General features: G+C 44.3%; 1 protein-coding gene across 1 annotated transcript in view; it reads left to right on the forward strand.

Moving 5' to 3' along the window:
• The window catches only part of LOC121288965 (fatty-acid amide hydrolase 1-like), a 98,046-nt gene that overhangs the window by 31,597 nt on the left and 48,395 nt on the right, over window positions 1–18,054 (forward strand). Inside the window, exons 7-8 of the mRNA XM_041207828.1 lie at window positions 3,810–3,934; window positions 15,453–15,578. Coding sequence (XP_041063762.1) covers window positions 3,810–3,934; window positions 15,453–15,578 — 251 coding nt within the window. The remainder of the gene's footprint in view (window positions 1–3,809; window positions 3,935–15,452; window positions 15,579–18,054) is intronic.

The following is an 18,054-nucleotide window of genomic DNA, read 5'->3' on the forward strand; positions in this document are numbered from 1 at the left end:
CAGCTAACCCTATTAATCTCTTCTTCTATTCCTTTGTCCCACATGTAGCTTTCCCTTAAATACCTCAATGACTCCCTCTGGTACTAAGTTCCACATACTAATCACTCTCCAGATAAAGAATTTTCTGCTGAATTCTCTATTGGTGACTATATTGGTGACTATATCATGTTGAGGGTTCCATGTTCTGGTCTCCCACCCAAATGGAAGCATTTTTTCTATATCTACACTACCAAAAGCTTCCATAATCTTGAAGACCTCTATTTCCTAAATTCCACCCATACTGATTCTACCTCATGATCTTCCAAGGCCAGATCCTTTCTCACTAATGTCCTTATGTCATCCTTTACTATCAGGACTATCCCTCCTCCTTTGCCATTCTGTCTGTCTTTTCTGAGAGAAATGATGCCCAGTTTATTCAATCTTTCCTGATAAGCATAATTTCTCAGTTCTGGTATCATTCTAGTAAAGTATTTTTGCGTCTTCTCCAGTGCTTCGATATCCCTTTTATAATATAAAGATTAGAACTGTTCACGGTACTCCAAGTGTGGTCTAATCAATGCTTTATGCAAGTTACTTATAACTTCTCAGCTTTTCGGAATACTTCAGAGTATTTTAGAAAGGCAGACAGAATGACAAAGGAGGAGGGGTAGCCCTGATAGTAAGGGATAACGTAAGGACATTCATGAGAAAGGACCTGGTCCCTGAAGATCCTGAAATAGAATCAGTATGGGTAGAAATTAGGAATAACACAGGTGGGAGTAGTTTATATGCTCCTTAGCAGTAGTTATGCCATTGGGCAGGGCATTAAACAAGAAATTATTGGAGCTTGTAACAAAGGAAATGTAATAATTGTGGGCGACTTTAATCTTCATATAGACTGGGACAATCAAATTGGCAAAAGTGGTTTAGAGATGAGTTTGTAGAATGATTTTGTGACAGTTTCTTGGTTCAATAAGTTATGGAACCGACAGGGGGTAAAGCTATCTTAGATATAGCACTGTGTAATGAAGCAGAGTTAATTAGTAATGTCATAGTAAAAAATCCAGTGGGAAATAGTGATCATAATACCATTGAATTCCATGTTAAGGTTGAATGGGACATACTCCAATTGCATACAAGAATCTTAAACTTAAACAAAGCCAATTACACAGGTATGAGGGGAGAACTGGCTCACGTTAACTGGGTAAATAGACTAACAGGCATGGAGGTAAATGAACAGTGGGAAACATGTAAAGAAACAAGTTAAAATGTTCAACAGAAATACATTACATGGAAAAACAAAAACTCAGCAAGAAAGACCCATCCACGGCTTACTCAGGAAGTTAAGGATAGTATTAGATTAAAAGAAGAGGCTTACAATGTTGCAAAAAAAGGTAGTAAGTCTGAGGATTGGAAATGTATTAGGAACTAGCAAAGGGTCACCAAAAAGTTGATAAATTAAGAAAAAATAGAATGAGAGCAAACTAGTCAGAAAAATGAAAACATATTGTAAGAGCTTTTATAAGTATATAAAAAGGAAGAGAGTAGCTGAAGTAAATTTTGGTCCCTTTGAAGCAGAGACAGTGGAAATTATCATGGGGAATAAGGAGATGGTAGAGGCATTGAACAAATATTTTGTGTCTGTCCCTCAAAGGAGAAGACATGAGTTCCACAATAGATGATATCCTAGGGGCCAAAAAAAGTGAGAAGTTAAGGAAATTAATATCAGCAGAGAAAAAGTATTGGAGAAACTTACAGGACTAAAATCCTGATGACCTCTACCATAGGGTTCTAAAAGAGATAGCTGCAGAGATAATGGATGTGCTAGCTATGATTTTCCAAAGTCCCTTAGATTCAAGAATAGTTGCATTAGGTTAGAATTTGGAAAATGCTACATCAGTTTTCAAGAAAGGAGGGAGAGAGAAAAAAGTGAACCATAAGCCAGTTATCCTAACATCAGCTGTTGGGAAAATGGTGGAGTCTATCATTAAGGAAGTCTTAATAATGCACTTAGAAAAGCATAGCACAATTAGAACAAGTCAATGTGGCTTTGTTAAATTTGACAAATTTATTAGGGTTTTTTGAGGATGTAACTAGTGGGGTAGGGTAAAGGAGAAGTAGTAAATGTATTATACCTGGATTTCCAAAAGGCATTTGATAAGGTGTCACACAAAAATAAATAGGCAAGGTAAAGGCTTATGGAGTTGGGGGTAATATTTTAGCGTGGGTAGAGGATTGATTAACAGAAAGAAAGCAGAGAGTGGGCATAAATGTGCTTTTTAAGTTGGCAGGCAGTGAATGGTAGAATACTGCAAGGATAAGTGCTGGGGCCTCAGCTATTTACAATCTACATTAATGACTTAGATGCAGAGACAAGAGTAATATATCTAGGTTTGCTGATGATACCAAGTTAGGTAGAAAGGCAAGTTGTTTGGAGGACAAAGAGAGGCTGTAAAAGATACAGGATAGGTTAATTGAGTGGGGAACAAGATGTCAATTGGAGCATAATGTAGAGAAGTGTGAAGTTTTTCACTTTGGTCAAAGAATAGAAAAGCAGAATATTTTTTAAATGGTGTGAAATTTGTAAGCATTGATGTTCAAAGAGATTTGGGTGCACTCATATAAGAAACATGAAGTTGGCATGCAGGTGCAGCAAGTAATTAGGAGGCAAAGGGCATGTTGGCCTTTATTGCAAGGGGATTGGAGTCCAAGAATAAAGAAATCTTGCTACAATTGTGCAGAGTTTTGGTAAGACCACCTCTGGAATACTGGGAACAGATTTGGTCTCCACATTTAAGAAAGGATACACCTGCATTGGAGGTGGTACAGCAACGTTTCTCTAAATTGGTCCCTGGGATGAGTGGGTTGTCCTATGATGAGAGGCTGAGTAAATTAGGCATATATTTCCTGATGTTTAGAAGAATGAGAGGCATTTTCATTGAAACCTACAAAATTCTGAAGGGTCTTTTTTCTATTTATGATGAACAAATTTTAAAAAAAGATGCTGACAGATTGTTTCTGCTGGTCTTGGAATCTAACACATGGGGGCACAGTTTTAAGATAAGGAGCCGATCATTTAGGATTGCGATAAAGAGAAATGTCTTCACTCTAAGGGCTGTGAATCTTTGGAATATTCTCTATCCCAGGAGTTGTGGATGCTCCATTGTTGAATATATTTAAGGCTGGTATAAATAAATTTTTGGTCTTTCGGGGAATTAAGGGATATGGGGAGTGGGCGGTTATGGAGTTAAAGCCCAAGATTGGGCATGATCGTATTGAACACTGGAGCAGGTTTGATGGGCCATATGGTCTACAGCTGTTCCTATTTCTTATGTTCTTGTATTTTAGAAATGAATCCCAGCACTTTGTTTTTTTTAAGGTATTATTAATTTGTTTTGCTACTTTTGTGATTTGTATACTTATTCTTCTGATCTCTGTTCCTTTAACTATTTAAACACTTATTTTCCAAGGAGTATGTATTCTCCTTAGACCCCACCAAAATGTATTTCCTTTCACTTATCTACAATGAAGTTAATTTACCAGTTACACACCCAATTTGCAAGATTATTAATGTTTTCTGTATTTTGTCACAGTCTCCTCTGTATTAGCTACAGACCACAATTTGCTGTCATCCACCAATTTTGAAATTGTCCTTTTGACTCCTGTTGCCCCCTCATTAATGGACTGGAATGTTAGCCAAGATTATGTGCCCAAGTTTGGGCATAGGGTTTGAATCTGTAATCTTTACAAATCTAAAGATATATCATTCAACTTTTCTAGTTGTTTAACAATGAATCGTATTTTTGAGTGATATCCTTATTGTTTTCTAGTTGAGTCAATGGTTGGTCCACTGGCGAAAGATGTGGATAGCCTGGCATTGTGCATGAAAGCCCTATTATGTGAAGAAATGTTCCATTTGGATCCCACAGTGCCACCTATTCCCTTCAATGATGAGGTAACTTATATAACAACAACTGCTTGCATTTATATTGCACCTTTCAGTTTCAACAGCACCAAAGCACTTCACATAAGAGAAATAGATTATGAGAAGTAATTGATTCAAGGGAAATGATACTTTCAAGAGAGATGACAGAAAGTATAGTCGAAATTGTACTTTTTAAGGGGGCTTTTGAAGATGGGAAGAGAGCTTGCTAGGCTGTGGGCTTAGAGAGGGAATTCCAGAAGGTTAAACCAAAATGGCTGACAGCTCTGTCACTTGTAGTGGTGCAAACAGATTGAAATACATAAATGGTAGACACAAGACCAAAGGACATAGGATGTAGGGCTAGAAGAACTCACAGAAGTGAAGAGATTAGTAACAATTTTGAGTGGAATTTAAATCCCCCTCCCCACCTGGGAGTGGGCTAGGAGATGGGGGTGGGTTGGTGTGGTGGGGGCAGTAGAATAGAGAGGGAAGGTGGGGGCAGGGGTGAAGTGCCTGGCATCATCTCGACTATCCTTCCAATTAAGTCGGGGAGATAGTCATGAATGGCCTTTCCACCTGGAAGCCAATTAAGGCCCTTATTGGCCAATTAAGGGCCTCATCCCACTGCCCTGGTATTGTACCAGCTGTAGGGTGGATGGACCATACTCCATGTGGGATGCCCAGTAAAAGTTGACAGCCTCCTGGCAGGCTTGGTGCGGTCCCTCCTAATCGGGGACCCAGTGGCCCATAGAGAGGGTCCCATGGCAACAAGGGCAGTGCCTGGTGGAAAAACTCCCTCTGTCCTCCACAACAACCGCTGGCCTCCTCTCCCCAGGGCCTGCCTGACTGTCCCTGATGAGCCCAACCAACTTACCTGCACTCTGGCGCCTCCCCCATGCTGGCTGCTCCAGGGCTTGCTGCAGTCCCAGCAATGGTCACTACTTCTGGTGTCAGTGTTGGATCTGAAGAACTGCTAGCTGTCTGATTAGCTGGCAGCTCTTGGAGGTGAGATCTTCATCCATAAAGGTATGGAGGACCCACAGGCAATTTGTCAACTGCCTGATTGACATTGAATTCTGCTGAGGATTCTGAAAATGGCTGTGCTGGGGTTGCTCCCAGCTTTCCAGCCAATGGACAGAGCTGCTGCCATGGCCATTAAATTCAGCCCTTTGAATTTGATGCCTTAGGGAATGGAGAGCCAGCAGAGGTTGATGAAGACAGGGCTAATTAGAGAATGAGACTTAGAATGGATAGCATGCAGTCAGTGGGCTTTTATTTAAGTTGGAGTTTATGTAACGTGGGGCTCAGCAGTCTGCCAGGAAAGACATTGAAGAATTTGAACCTTAAGGTAACATAAGCATGTCTGAATATTTAAGTAGGGGTGGCAATGAGGTATGGATAGAAGCAGGCAATATTGTGGAAGTAAATCGGATACATTGAATGTTTGAAGCTCAGTTCAGAGTTAAACCAGACATTAAAGTTGTGTGCCATTAGGATCAATTGGAGAAAGCAGCCACGGAGGGTAATGAAGTTTGAGAAAGGTTACTAAAGTTGTAGAGCTTTCTTCTGGATATCCGCAAGCAAACTAGTGCCTTGTTTGATGCATTGAAACACTGTTGTGTTGGTTATGTTATGGTGTGTCCAGTGGCAATGAGATTGTCCACCTGTTGTCATGTTCAATATTTATGGAAATGAAAATCGAGTGATATTTTGTAACTCTCAAGATTTCTAATTGTGAAGAATTTGGCTCAGCATGAAAAGGCTCGGAGATTTCTTCGAGCACTCTTGTATCTACCCATGATGAACTGTGACTCCTCACTTTCTGAGTTTAAAATCCCAAATTTTAATCCTGGTTAAAATAGTGGTAGAGTTGCATTCGCTGTGTGCTGTCAGTGATTTTAACTGTGCAACTTTGTGAGTCAACCAAGGCATCTGTCAAAGTTGCATGTTCCTTCATGAATAATGTAAATCGGGGTCTGATGACCCCAAAACTAAGTTCTGTTGAAGGGTCATGAGGACTCGAAACGTCAACTCTTTTCTTCTCCGCCGATGCTGCCAGACTGGCTGAGTTTTTCTAGGTAATTCTGATTTTGTTTTGGATTTCCAGCATCCGCAGTTTTTTGTTTTTATCTCTGATGACCCCAGTTAGGATCTCAACACCAATTTAACTGTGAATCACAAAGAGTCTTCCAGTATAACCTCAGTTGTCTTTGAAGATACCTTCTTCAGGATTTTCTTGCTGCCAAGAAGGTCCTGGGAGAAAGGGAAAAAGGACAAGTGTTAGGATACCGCTAAGAATCTGGACATTAGAAAGTGACAGCGTTCAGAATACAGCCTGAAGTTGCGAAGTTTACTGAATATTTGTTCAGGTGAATGAAGGGTTAAAAGTAATATGGAGACACCCTGCTGAGGTAAGTAGCCTGTGATCAGTGTTTTTGTATGGAAAGAGATGTGTCTTTTCTTACCCTTGGAGTGTGTATTCCAATTAAATTATTCAGCAGCAAGCTTTTGTGAGTTTTAAATAAAGAAGGTTATTTATTCTCACACAATTGTTCGAATTACCATAATGTCTCACACACAAAGACTAGATACAGATATAGGTCATGCACCTTTACCAATTACAGTTATCACAGTCTCTGGTTTACGATCTCCCATCTCCCATGTGGGATGCCTGGATTGTTAGATTGTTTTGATGCTGTAAAGTTGAAGTGACAGTCTTGTGAAGTGAAGAACTCACAGCAGGTTGGGAGGTTTCTTGTAATATAATTTCTAGGAAGTTTAAATTGAAGCAGGCCATGCCAGTGCAAGAGTATTAGAACATTCATCCTTGCACCCCCCAGACCCCCAGCACCCCCAACAATTAACTTTTGAAAATGAATACAGTAAAGTGGCAATAACACTTGCTTACCATCAATCCCATTCTCAGACAACCACTAAAAATTGTCAACGGGTAGTTACAATCTTGACCAGCCCTCACTCTGGTCCCAGACTCACACTGTTCTGCAGCACCATGTTCTATCAGCACCTCACTAGATTCACACGCTCCCACACCTCTCATGAGACCTCAACACCCACTCATATCTCTACAAGATCACCCAAGAGCCTTCTGATTGTTTGAAAATGTGAAACGCTTAGGTAACTGGCACAAACACTGGCAGAGAGCAGGAAAGGGGGGGGGGGGAACCTGTGATTGGAGGATCAAAGAGCATGTGTGGAGGGGGCAAGGAAAGCAAAAGCTCTAATTGGAGGTCAGTGAGCAGTGGAGGGAAATGGGAGGCTATGATTGAAGCATCAGTAAGCACTTGGGGTGGATGCAGAGCTTGGAAAGAGGAAGCTATCATTGGTGGATCAGCAAGCACAAAGAGAAGGGGAGGTTTCGACTGGTGGATCAGAGAGCACAGAGGAGAAGGGGAAGCTGTGATATGAGGATCGGCAAGCACCTGGGGTGGTTGAACAGCAGAGAAAAAGGAAGCTGTCATTATTAAATGAGCGAGCACAAAGGGGAAGGGGAAGTTTTTATTGGTGGATCAGCGAGCACAAAGGGGAAGGGAAGTTGTGATTGGTGGATCAGTGAGCACAGAAGGGAAGGGGAGGTTGTGATTGGTGGAATAGTGAGCACAGAAGGGAAGGGAAGGTTGTGATTGGTGGATCACTGAGCACAGAAAGGAAGGGGAGGTTGTGATTGGTGGATCAGTGAGCACAGAAGGGAAAGGGAGGTTGTGATTGGTGGCTCAGTGAGCACAGATGTGATGGCGTTTCTGTCATTGGAGGTTTAACAAGAATATGTCAGGGATAGGTGGGGCCAGCAAAGAGCTGCTTCAGAAAATTCCAGAGTTTCAGATATATCCGTGGAAATTTCAAGCATTCCCGGAAAGATGCTCATATCATATAGTGCATGTGTTGAGGAGTGACAAGATGGAGTGAGAATGGGGGGTAACAAACGTAAAGTCAAATGTGTGGAAAGTAAAGTGAGGTAGGAGTGCTGGGAAGAGTTTCTGGTCTTGTAAGTGTTAGAATGTGAGAAGAAAATGGTGTTAGTGTGTGATTTGAAGAGAGCCAAAGGGAGTTTGTTTGGAATGAGAAAGAGCGGTGTTCCAATGTGCCATTGTGGTTGTAGTCCATAAGATGTGATGGAAGGGAGGGAATGGTTGGGAACACTGGGGAGTTGGGAATAAAGGGGATGTTGTCGAGGGAGCTGGAGAGATGAGGAGCTCTCCTCATTCTTGTTGCTCGTGTGAGATCATTGATCCTTGTCTTACCATGAAGCCACGCCCTATGTAGGTGATGCTGGATATTCTGATCTTGTCAACTATCTCTGTCTAGTCCTGCTTATATGTGGCCATGGATACTCCTGTACTTACACCTCAGGACCTCATGAGGGGCATCAGAAAACCCGTGACTCATCTTTGCTGCTAGAATTGTTACCAGCAAGTAACTTCAATGTAGGGAATACAAATCTCATTTTAAAAGGTGTATTCTCATTTTAAATAGGTCTGAGGAGGCTCAATGGAAAATGTGCACATCACGTGGGCATGCTGCCCAATTGAATTGGGTGGGAAACTAATTTGTTACATTGAAATAAAACCTGATAGTCATGCTTCCTGACTAACTTGGTGCACAAATTCAGCAGTCAGGAAGCATGACTATCAGGTTTTATTTCAATGTAACAAATTAGTTTCCCACCCAATTCAATTGGGCAGCATGCCCACGTGATGTGCACAAATTCAGCAGTCGAAGCTTGGTTATTAGCCAACTAAAGGACTTTGTCTCATACGTAATTTGATAGAAATTCTGGCTCATTAAAGATTTATTGCTGGACATCAACCTGATGGCACAATGGCCACAGCTGGTGACACTGCCATAGTGTGAAACTTACACAGATGATATTTCCAATAGATAATATGCAAACAATCTTGGATGGAGTGTTTAGCTATGTTGAATGTTACAGATAGGTTGTGTATAGGCTTTAGTGCACCGCAGTTGCAGTTACAGTTACCGAGATTGTCATCAGTAATGTTGACCAAGTTGTCATAGTTTAGGCAAGTTCAAGCTGGACTAATGGGGCTTAAATGAGAGTGGTGGGAAAGTTGAATGTGGAGCTGAGCATTTAAGGACCTGAGGAAACAAAGGGAGATTAAAAATGGATGTTATCTAGACAGAATGGAGAGGTTGAAGGCAGGAGGGTGCGATGGTAGTTTTGAAGGGAAGGCATATTGTGTTTGTTCAGAAGGACTTATTTATAATGTCAGAGGCCACTGCTGGGAGGAAAGGTAGTTTTGTGGTTGAGAGGTATTCCAAATTATGTTCGGACAGGTAGGAGTGGGCTATCAGGATAGCTCTATATAGTCTGCTTTAATAAATCAGAAGACAGCAAGACTCAGCATTGGCTGGGGGATTCCACAAAGTCCTCTCATTGAATGTCATTGGAATGTTTCCTGTTGAGGATAATGATTTAAAATGAGGATTAAAGGAATCGTTCAACATGAATACCTAAATCATTCAGTTTGTGACAAAAGCAGATCAGAAAATTTTGTGTAGGAACTTAGGCAGAAGGTAACATTTCACCTTTAATCACTTTAGAATCATGAAATTGTTACACCACAGGAGGTCATTCAGCCCATTAAGTCCATGCAAGCTCGCAGCAAGAGCAATTTAATCTTTTTGTTTAGTTATAATCTTGACAGTAAAATAATTTGTCGCGGAAAACGGAGTGAACACTCAGACCCAGGAGGTTTGTCTCAGAAACCTTTATTGAATGGTGATATCACGTAGAGCCCAGCAGCATACAACGGAGCTAGCCGGCACTCTGCAGTGGCATCAGAGTACACACAGTTATAGTAAAAGTGTGCGTAATTAATAACATTGAAATTTTATCTTTGACATGCATACAATTGTTCTGTCTTAGTTTATAATTACGCAAAAACCTTGAGTAGCCCATCTGGCGGCAGACAACAGATAGCATGACTAGGCCCTGTCTCATGTGCTGATAACAAACAGACATCCTAACTTTGTTTCAAGGACTCTTGGTAGTTTGTTTATGATACTTGTTTTTCTTCCTTCACAATAGCTGACAGCACAGGTTTGTCCGCTACTGGTGCAAGGAGACTTCGTTGTAGTATTCCACTTAACCCTTTGTTATCCTGTAGATGTATTTTATTCTCCCACAATAAATAATAATATGCCAATCAATGCCTTTAGAAATGAGATCAGTTTCAAACAGGGTATCAGAGCAAATTCTGGTTCCCATTGATATACAGTAACTGAAAGAGCTGTTTAAAACAGAGTGGGGAAACATTAATTTCGAAGAAACATTGAGTGGAATTTCCCATGCCTGCTGGCAGCAGGTGTGATAGGTGGTGTGCGCGGACAATATGGCGCAATCTGGTTAACATCAGCGGGAAGGCAGGTCACGATCATCCACTCAGCCTGCCATCAGCGGGCCATGTTTCCCGCCAATTGTCATCTGGGGAGCTCAATGTAATAGATCAGCATCTCATTAAAAGACCATCCTGCCAGGCCGTGGACCCCTGCCAGATCGTCCATCCATGTCGGTGGGAAAGCATGTTGGTGTGGATCACAACAGCACGCAGGTAACGTGCACGTGTCGGCCTTCACTTTGGGGGAACTGAGGTGAGTGAACAGCATCATTTTCCACAACTCACCAGGGCCACCTATTGCTCTTCAGGCTTCATGGGCACCAGGGGCCTGGGTGAAGTGCTGCCCTGCCTTGAAGGCAACTGTTTTTTGGTTGGGGGGTGGTGTCCTGGGACAACTGCTGCCTGGCCCCAGAGGTGACTGTTCTCGGGGTGGGGGTGTCCTGGGACAACTGCTGCCTGGCCCCAGAGGTGACTGTTCTCGGGGTGGGGGTGTCCGGGGACAACTGCTGCCCTGGCGTTAGATCCTGCACACAAGCAATCAAGGTTGGGTGGGGTGGGGGGGGGGCGGGCATGGGGGGTGTTATGTGTGTGTGTGGCAGGGTAGGTGAGGGAAGTGGCCATGCAGTAGGGGCACCTATATAAACTGACCATACCTCTGCAACTGAGACAGTTCAGGCACAGCCACAGTGATATGATTGGGGTCGGGCTACTAGCTTGCCCACCCATGCAAGCAATGTGGAGGCACCAATGTGCCAGCAAGCGCTCCAGACCTTAACCCCCATCACCCCAGCGCAGACTGTGAGTCTGCGACAACTTTACTGAACCGCGCAGTAGTTGGACTGCACAAATTGTACAATCTCCTCGCCAATGCTGGCCATGTAGCAGTCACTGCTGGTGGCACTCACAGCCCCTTGCAATCTCAGCATCCCAGTTTGGACCAGTGTCCCCCATGTTGCAGGTTGACAGGGCAGCTATGTAGCGCACTCATCTCTGGCCATCCGAAGGGTGGCCAGCACTCCTGGGAAGCATTAAGGGGCGGTTACACAGGGCCAGGAAAGGATGCTAAGTACACCCATGCTAATCGCATCTCTCTCTCTCTCTCTCTCTTTCATGCTGTAGGAGGACCACGTCAGGATCATGGTTCCTGGTGACCTAACTGTATGCCTGATGGCCTACAGACAGCAAAGAAGACAGAGGAGAGAGCGACTGAGGCTCCTGGCTGCACAAAGGCAGAAGCAGCAACCTCATGAAGAAGGGGTATGTTGGGTATCCCGCACACACTGCCCAGGAGCGACAGCGAGCTATGGCTGGTTGGCGCCTAGCGACACCCAGGGTCTATAGACGCCGACTGTCATTCCTGCAGATGACCGAGAACCAGTGTTGCTGAAGACTGCACATGTCTGGATACTTGGTCGCTCATATCTGCCATTTACTGCAGGACTTGGCACCAATGGTGAGGAGGACGGCAGTGGGGATGAGTGTGAGGAGCTCCTCGGTGGTGACGATGATGGGGATGAGGCTCTGCACTGACTAGACAAGGCAGGTGCGCTCGGAGGCCCTCATATCTGTCAGATTTGTGGAGGATGATGACGACATGCAGTGAGGTGTCCCCCAAATCCTCACATCGCAGTTGTGAGCATTTGACTCTAGTCTGGCTTATGGCAGTGCCAATACCCTCTGTGAGAATGCTCCTATCATGGAGATGCAGTGGAGGCCCTAATAGTCGCTCGATCGCAGGAGGATGATGACAACATGCAGTGAGGACACTCCATGAATCTTCACATAGACTCTGAGAATACCCGACTCCTGTCTAGCCGTGGGAAGCTTGCTTGTGTTCTATGATCAAGGCCATCTCATAGAGATGCAGCCATGAAACTTTAGACATATCTGATGCTGTGTCCGCCTTCACCACCTGAGCCCTTCAGGAGCTGGTGCATAGCATCACTGGTCGCAGACACTGGTGCGATGGGGGCCAACCCCACCTTAAATGGCCTGAGAGCACACAGAGAGAATGAAACAGCTCTGTGGCGCCTGCCCACTACATTCTGGCAGCAATGACCAGCACTGCCGGGGTGCAGGCATCAGTAATGTTTCTAGGGAGTAAGAGGCTGGACCATCACTGTGGTCTGAAGGCTGCACAGAGCACAGGGAAGAGGCCCTGGACTGAAACATCTGCCTTTTATCTTGTGCAGAAAACTTTCACATTCGTTGTTCATCAGAACAAAGAGCAGGCGGGCATTCTTAGGAGTTTATTGACAATAGTGAACAGTATCTGCAAGTCATGAATACCCGTGCCCAGGCTGTGTAACTGCTTTTCCTTAACTGCCCTAACCCGGCCGCTATGTCTTGCTGCCCCCCGGACATCCACAACGGAGGTGGAGGCAGCCTGCTGACTACGAAGCCCTCTCTGTGATGACTTTAGTGGGAGTCCTCTAGAGAGCCAAGATTTGGAGGGCCCCAGCCTGCTTACAGAGTTCTGCTATGTGGCAGTGGCACCCTCCTTAGCCTGTGAAGCTAAAGCTGCAGAGGTCCCAGGAAGAGGGGATTCGGATGGGCTGGACACTCCCGGAGTCACCTAGGTAGATGACCCTGGGGTGTGCGGCATGCTGATCCTCCTTCCTGTGGGTGCCCAAGGGCCCCTGGCTGACTCTGTGAGCAGAAGGGGTAGCTAGAGTGAGATCGAGCTGCCTGGCACCCCTCTCGTGTACACACTTTGGAGGCCAACTATGGCATCAGCGATGGAGTTAAGCCCGTGCAGCAGTGCAGGAGCAACATAATGGACCAAGGTCTCCATGGCAGCTGCCATCCTGCCGGTGTTGATTTTGGTACATTGGCATGCCAGCACTATCACCTGAGCCTGAAGGCAGATGGACTCCTCCATCATGCCTTGCAATCTGAGGAGTGCAGCGGACATCCCTTCCTGATGTTCCTGAGTTTGCCTTTGCAGCTCCAGCAACTGTGACATGACAGAGTCCAGAGGTGCGTCATCTGTCTTAGACTCAGCAATGTCTTGGCCTCCAGTAGCCCTCCATGTGCTGGGGACCTTGGATGTCCCTGCCACCACCTACTGTGGATCCATCTGTGCACTGTGCTCAACAGATTATGATCCTGTGTCTATTGTATAGCTAGATTCCACTGAGGTGAGTGTCTCTGCACTGGTGGAGGGTGTGGCTGAGGGCTGTGATGGAACTTCGAGGAGGATGCATTCAGATTCCCCTTCAGAGGTTTCTTCGGGGCTGGAGGTCGTGGACTCCATCGGCTGTTTGGCAGATGTGCCTGCCAAGGAGAGATAATTATTTTATGGCAGTGGCCTGTGAAACAGGACACATCACTCACAGCCTGGTTATCTGATGGATGTTGCACCATTGGATCCTCACTTGGTAGAGAAGCGCTGACCTCACCGTCAGCCCAGGAATGGTCCAGATCGTGGCTGGCCAGCTGGATGGCTCTGTTTTCAAAGTCCGTGAAGACCTTGATTTCGGGCATTTCACCACTGGCCTGACCTTTCTCTCTTGTGTGCCAGCTTGTCCTGCATGGATGGGGATGGAGAAATAGTAAGCTGGGCCAGAAGATAAATGTGTCTGGCCGGTGTGGGTGGTGAGTGGTCCCATGGACGGGCTGAGGACAATGAAGGTGTGTGTGAAAGAGTGAATGGTGATGTCCCTTGAACTGGCAGTGAGTGAGGGCCCTGTGGATATGTGATGGGTTTGTGAGTGTGTGAGTTGAGAATGATGAGAAGAATGACTCACCCTGATGGAACAGAAGATATCATTCATCCACATGAAGCATAAGGTGGCTGTCCTCTTCTGGAGGGTGTTGGCGCTGACCACCGCTGCCACCGCCTTCCAAACCGGATTGTCACATTGCTGCCCATCCTGCGGCCAAATCAGGGCACAGGACATCCCAGCAGACCTCCACAACATCCAGCAGTCATTTGAGGGACCCGTCATTAAACCAGGGGGCTGCGGTCTTTTTTCCTTTGCCGACCGTGTCTCTCAGCAGCGGTGGTGAGCTGGTAGTGTTGAGCGGTGTGCCGGCAGCTGCTTTTTAAACATGGTGGCCAGTGTGATGCAACGGCGGGGTGATGGCTGGAGGGTGGATAAGAGCCTGTCCGCCGTGGAAATGGTGTGTTTCCTGGGAAAGCATAAATAATGAGGCGGGTTTGGGACAATGCAGTGTGAAAACCTGTCATTACGGCCGGCGAGTACATCGTTTCACCCGCCTGCAACCTCACTTAGTGCAAATCTGTGAAAATGCCGCCCATTAACTTTGCCAGGATCCTACCAGCTGTTTATGCATACATAACCCTCCCTTAACTATCGCAAACAATATTTCCATTATTTTTAAATCTTTTATGCCCTGCTAGCCTTTCCACCCCACCCCCACTAGAGCTGTACCTTGAGTGCCCTACCATCCATTCTTAATTAGCACATTCGTTTAGATATCACCACCTTCAACGCCTCTGTGTTCTTTTGTTCTTTTGTCTGTGACATCTTTTGATTATCTGCTCCTATCATTGCTTGCTTGTTCCTACAACCACAGCACCACCACCCCCCCCACTTCTCTCCCCCCACCCACCTTAAACCAGCTTATATTTCACCCCTTTCCTTAGATTCACTCAGTTCTGTTGAAGGGTCATGAGGACTCGAAACGTCAACTCTTTTCTTCTCCGCCGATGCTGCCAGACCTGCTGAGTTTTTCCAGGTAATTCTGTTTTTGTTTTGGATTTCCAGCATCCGCAGTTTTTTGTTTTTATAATATTCACTGCAGACCTGTAACAATACAAACTCCACACTTCTGCACAAAAGAGATAACAAAAAACACTGCTTTTAATCAATGAAGAATAGTTAAAGATGAACTGGGTCTTTGTGCCCTTGTAGCACTTATTTTTGACAAATTGACTTCTGTTAATGAGTAAACTATAACTGCAGTTGCGTCCTGAAAAATAAAAAGTAATTTTGATTGGTGATGTTCTGGTGATATTTATCCTAAGTGTAGGACAGGCAGCTTGTAAATGTTTATTCTTCAGACTAGTTAATCATTCATTTAGTAACTTAATCTAAACAGAATTCAGAACACTATCTGTCTCTATATTTTTGTGAATTTTGGATCTTGTAAAAAAAAAACTAAGAAAGAATTGCATCTTAACATTTACTTAATTTTTTTTAAAGATTTATACCAACACCAACCGAATGAGGATAGGTTATTTTGAAAGTGATGGGTACTGGATCCCCACCCCCAGCATGAAGCGAGCCATCATGGAAACCAAACAACTGCTGGAAGCAGCTGGACACACGGTGTGCTTACTAATCCTCAAAGACAATGGAGAAATTCCTGGAGGTAGAGGGAGGATGAGAAGGGATAATGGAGAAAGATTGAGTGGACTAAGAAATGATTTATTTTTAATTCATCTTTCCTTCTTGCCCCCTCATCCCAACACCAAACAAGAACACTGGAAACATGTATGAAAGCATGGACAAATAACCTGATTTGTTTTATTTTATTAATGTCTTACTCCATGCAGTGAAAAGATTCTGCTGAATTCACCTTTCAGTGAGTTTTGACTGACATGTGGGGTCACTTTCAGACATATGAAATTGACAGGCAGAAAAGAACCATTTAGCCAAATTTGGTGCATTCGCACAGAAATTAATTCTCCATGTTCCTAATGATTGTACGAATCTTTGCATTATCTGTGACCTTGCTAACCATTCCCCAACACTTGTATCTTGGCCATTTATGAAGCTAGTTAAAAAGCATTGGCTCTAGCAATGATCCCTGTGGGACTCCACTGGCAACAGGTCTCCAGGTAGATTCACAGCCGTTGATATCAATTTTCTGCCTATGCAACTTCCCACTGATTTCACAGCATCCTGTTTTGTATGGTAAGCAATTGCCAAATCACCAAATTCTTTCTGAAAATCCAACTGAATAATATCTACTAGGATACCCAAATATCCCAATCACTTCTTTGAAAAATTCTAGAAAATCATTAAAACACAAACCTCTTTTGCAGAAACCATGCTGTGTGTCACTGATGACTACTTCTCCATGCAGGAGATCATAAAGAGTATCTCTTATGATCATTTCAAGCATCTCACATACCTAACATCAGACTAATTGTCCTATATTTCTCCGAGTTTGAATTTTTTTAAAAGCTTGAACTAGATAAACATCCTTCTAATCAAAGGGAACGATTCTGTACTATAGTGAGATATTAAAGGTACGGGTAAGGAGTTTGCAGTGGACATGCCTGATCTCTTTAAGCACACTTGTGGGGATGTAATCTAGGCCATCAGCCCAATTTATTGTAAGGTGCCTTATTCTTCTAAAATTGTATCCTCAGCTGTTTTAGTATCTACATTAGAACATATAGCTGCTAGTTGAATATTATTTAGGGGAGTGAATATTGTTGTGAAGTAACCATTTAGCACTACTGTCAATTGAACCTGTCCTAAAGCTTCTTTCAATGGTTATATACAGTCTTTAATGGTCCTCTGATATCTACCATGGCTTAAAAAAACTTTTGCCATTGCCACCACATATGTCTACTCTGATGACAATTTTGATTCCTCTTAATTAAGCAAAATATTTGTCTTTCTTCTCAGTTGAATTAATCCAGTAATCTTTTGAAGTATTTTTGCTTAAGTTTAATTTGCCATTTCACATATCTAGTTAGTCATTTTGGATTTGTTTTGCCATGTGCCCTTTTTATCCTTTGGGATATCTATTTTCTTGTTTTTACTTTAGAATGGACTTACAATTGCCCATTTTACCTCAGCATTAATTTCTCTGCCTAGTAGCGTTGACCTATCAACCTTTTCCAAATCTTCATCCATTTATGTAAAATTAATCCTCTTGAAATCATTCATTTTCAGTAGCACTTCCTTAACTATTAAGGCTAGCTCTTATTATATTGTGATCTCTGTTGCTTGGGTGCTCCCCTAAATGAAGTCCAATGCAGCAGTAAGGTCACTGCTTAAAAAATAGATCAATAATTTGGCTACCACTATCTCATCACTAACATTCTGTGGTAGAAAACAAGGGAAAACAACATTAGGGGGAGAATTTTCCCCATTTTGGGCCATGCGGGAGCGGGTGTGGAACCAATCACCGCCTGCAATCGGGTCCGTGCAAACATTTTACGCAGGTGGGCCAATTAAGGCCCGCCCAGCGTAGTTCACAACTCCCATGGATAGTGGGAGTGGACGGGCTGCGATGGGCGCACTCAGACCGTCGGGTCAAATGGTGACCTGGAGGCCTGTTTTAATGAAAGCATGGCAGCCTTTGCAAGGCTGCTCACAATGGCTGGGAGAAGGGCACATCAGAGGGCAATGTGCTTGATGTAAAGTCTGGAGGTTAGGCCAGCAGGGCAGGCCAGGCTGGAGGGTAGGTCAGCGGGGCAGTATGCCCCTTGTTTTTCCTCTGAGTGCCTAGCTGCCCTCCTGGAGGAGGTGGCGGCGCAGCAGGAGGTCCTTATTCCGAGGTACGGGAGGCAGCGGCCTCCCCACCTGACCAAAAGTGCGTGGGAGGAGGTGGCTGAGAGTGTTAGCTCCCATGATGTGGTGCGGCACACATGGCTCCAGTGCCACAAAAGATTCAATGATCTCCTGCACTCGGGAAGGGTGAGTACCATGTTGCCTCAAGTCACTTAATGCAGCCGTCACCCTTTCCCTCCAGCCACCACCACCAACGCCCCTCCCCCACAACACCCCTGCCAACTTTGAGTACAGTAACGTCATTGAATCCCTCACAGCATGGATCCCTCAGTGG

This window comes from Carcharodon carcharias, chromosome 16 (genome assembly GCF_017639515.1).
Source record: "Carcharodon carcharias isolate sCarCar2 chromosome 16, sCarCar2.pri, whole genome shotgun sequence".
Lineage (NCBI taxonomy): Eukaryota > Metazoa > Chordata > Chondrichthyes > Lamniformes > Lamnidae > Carcharodon > Carcharodon carcharias.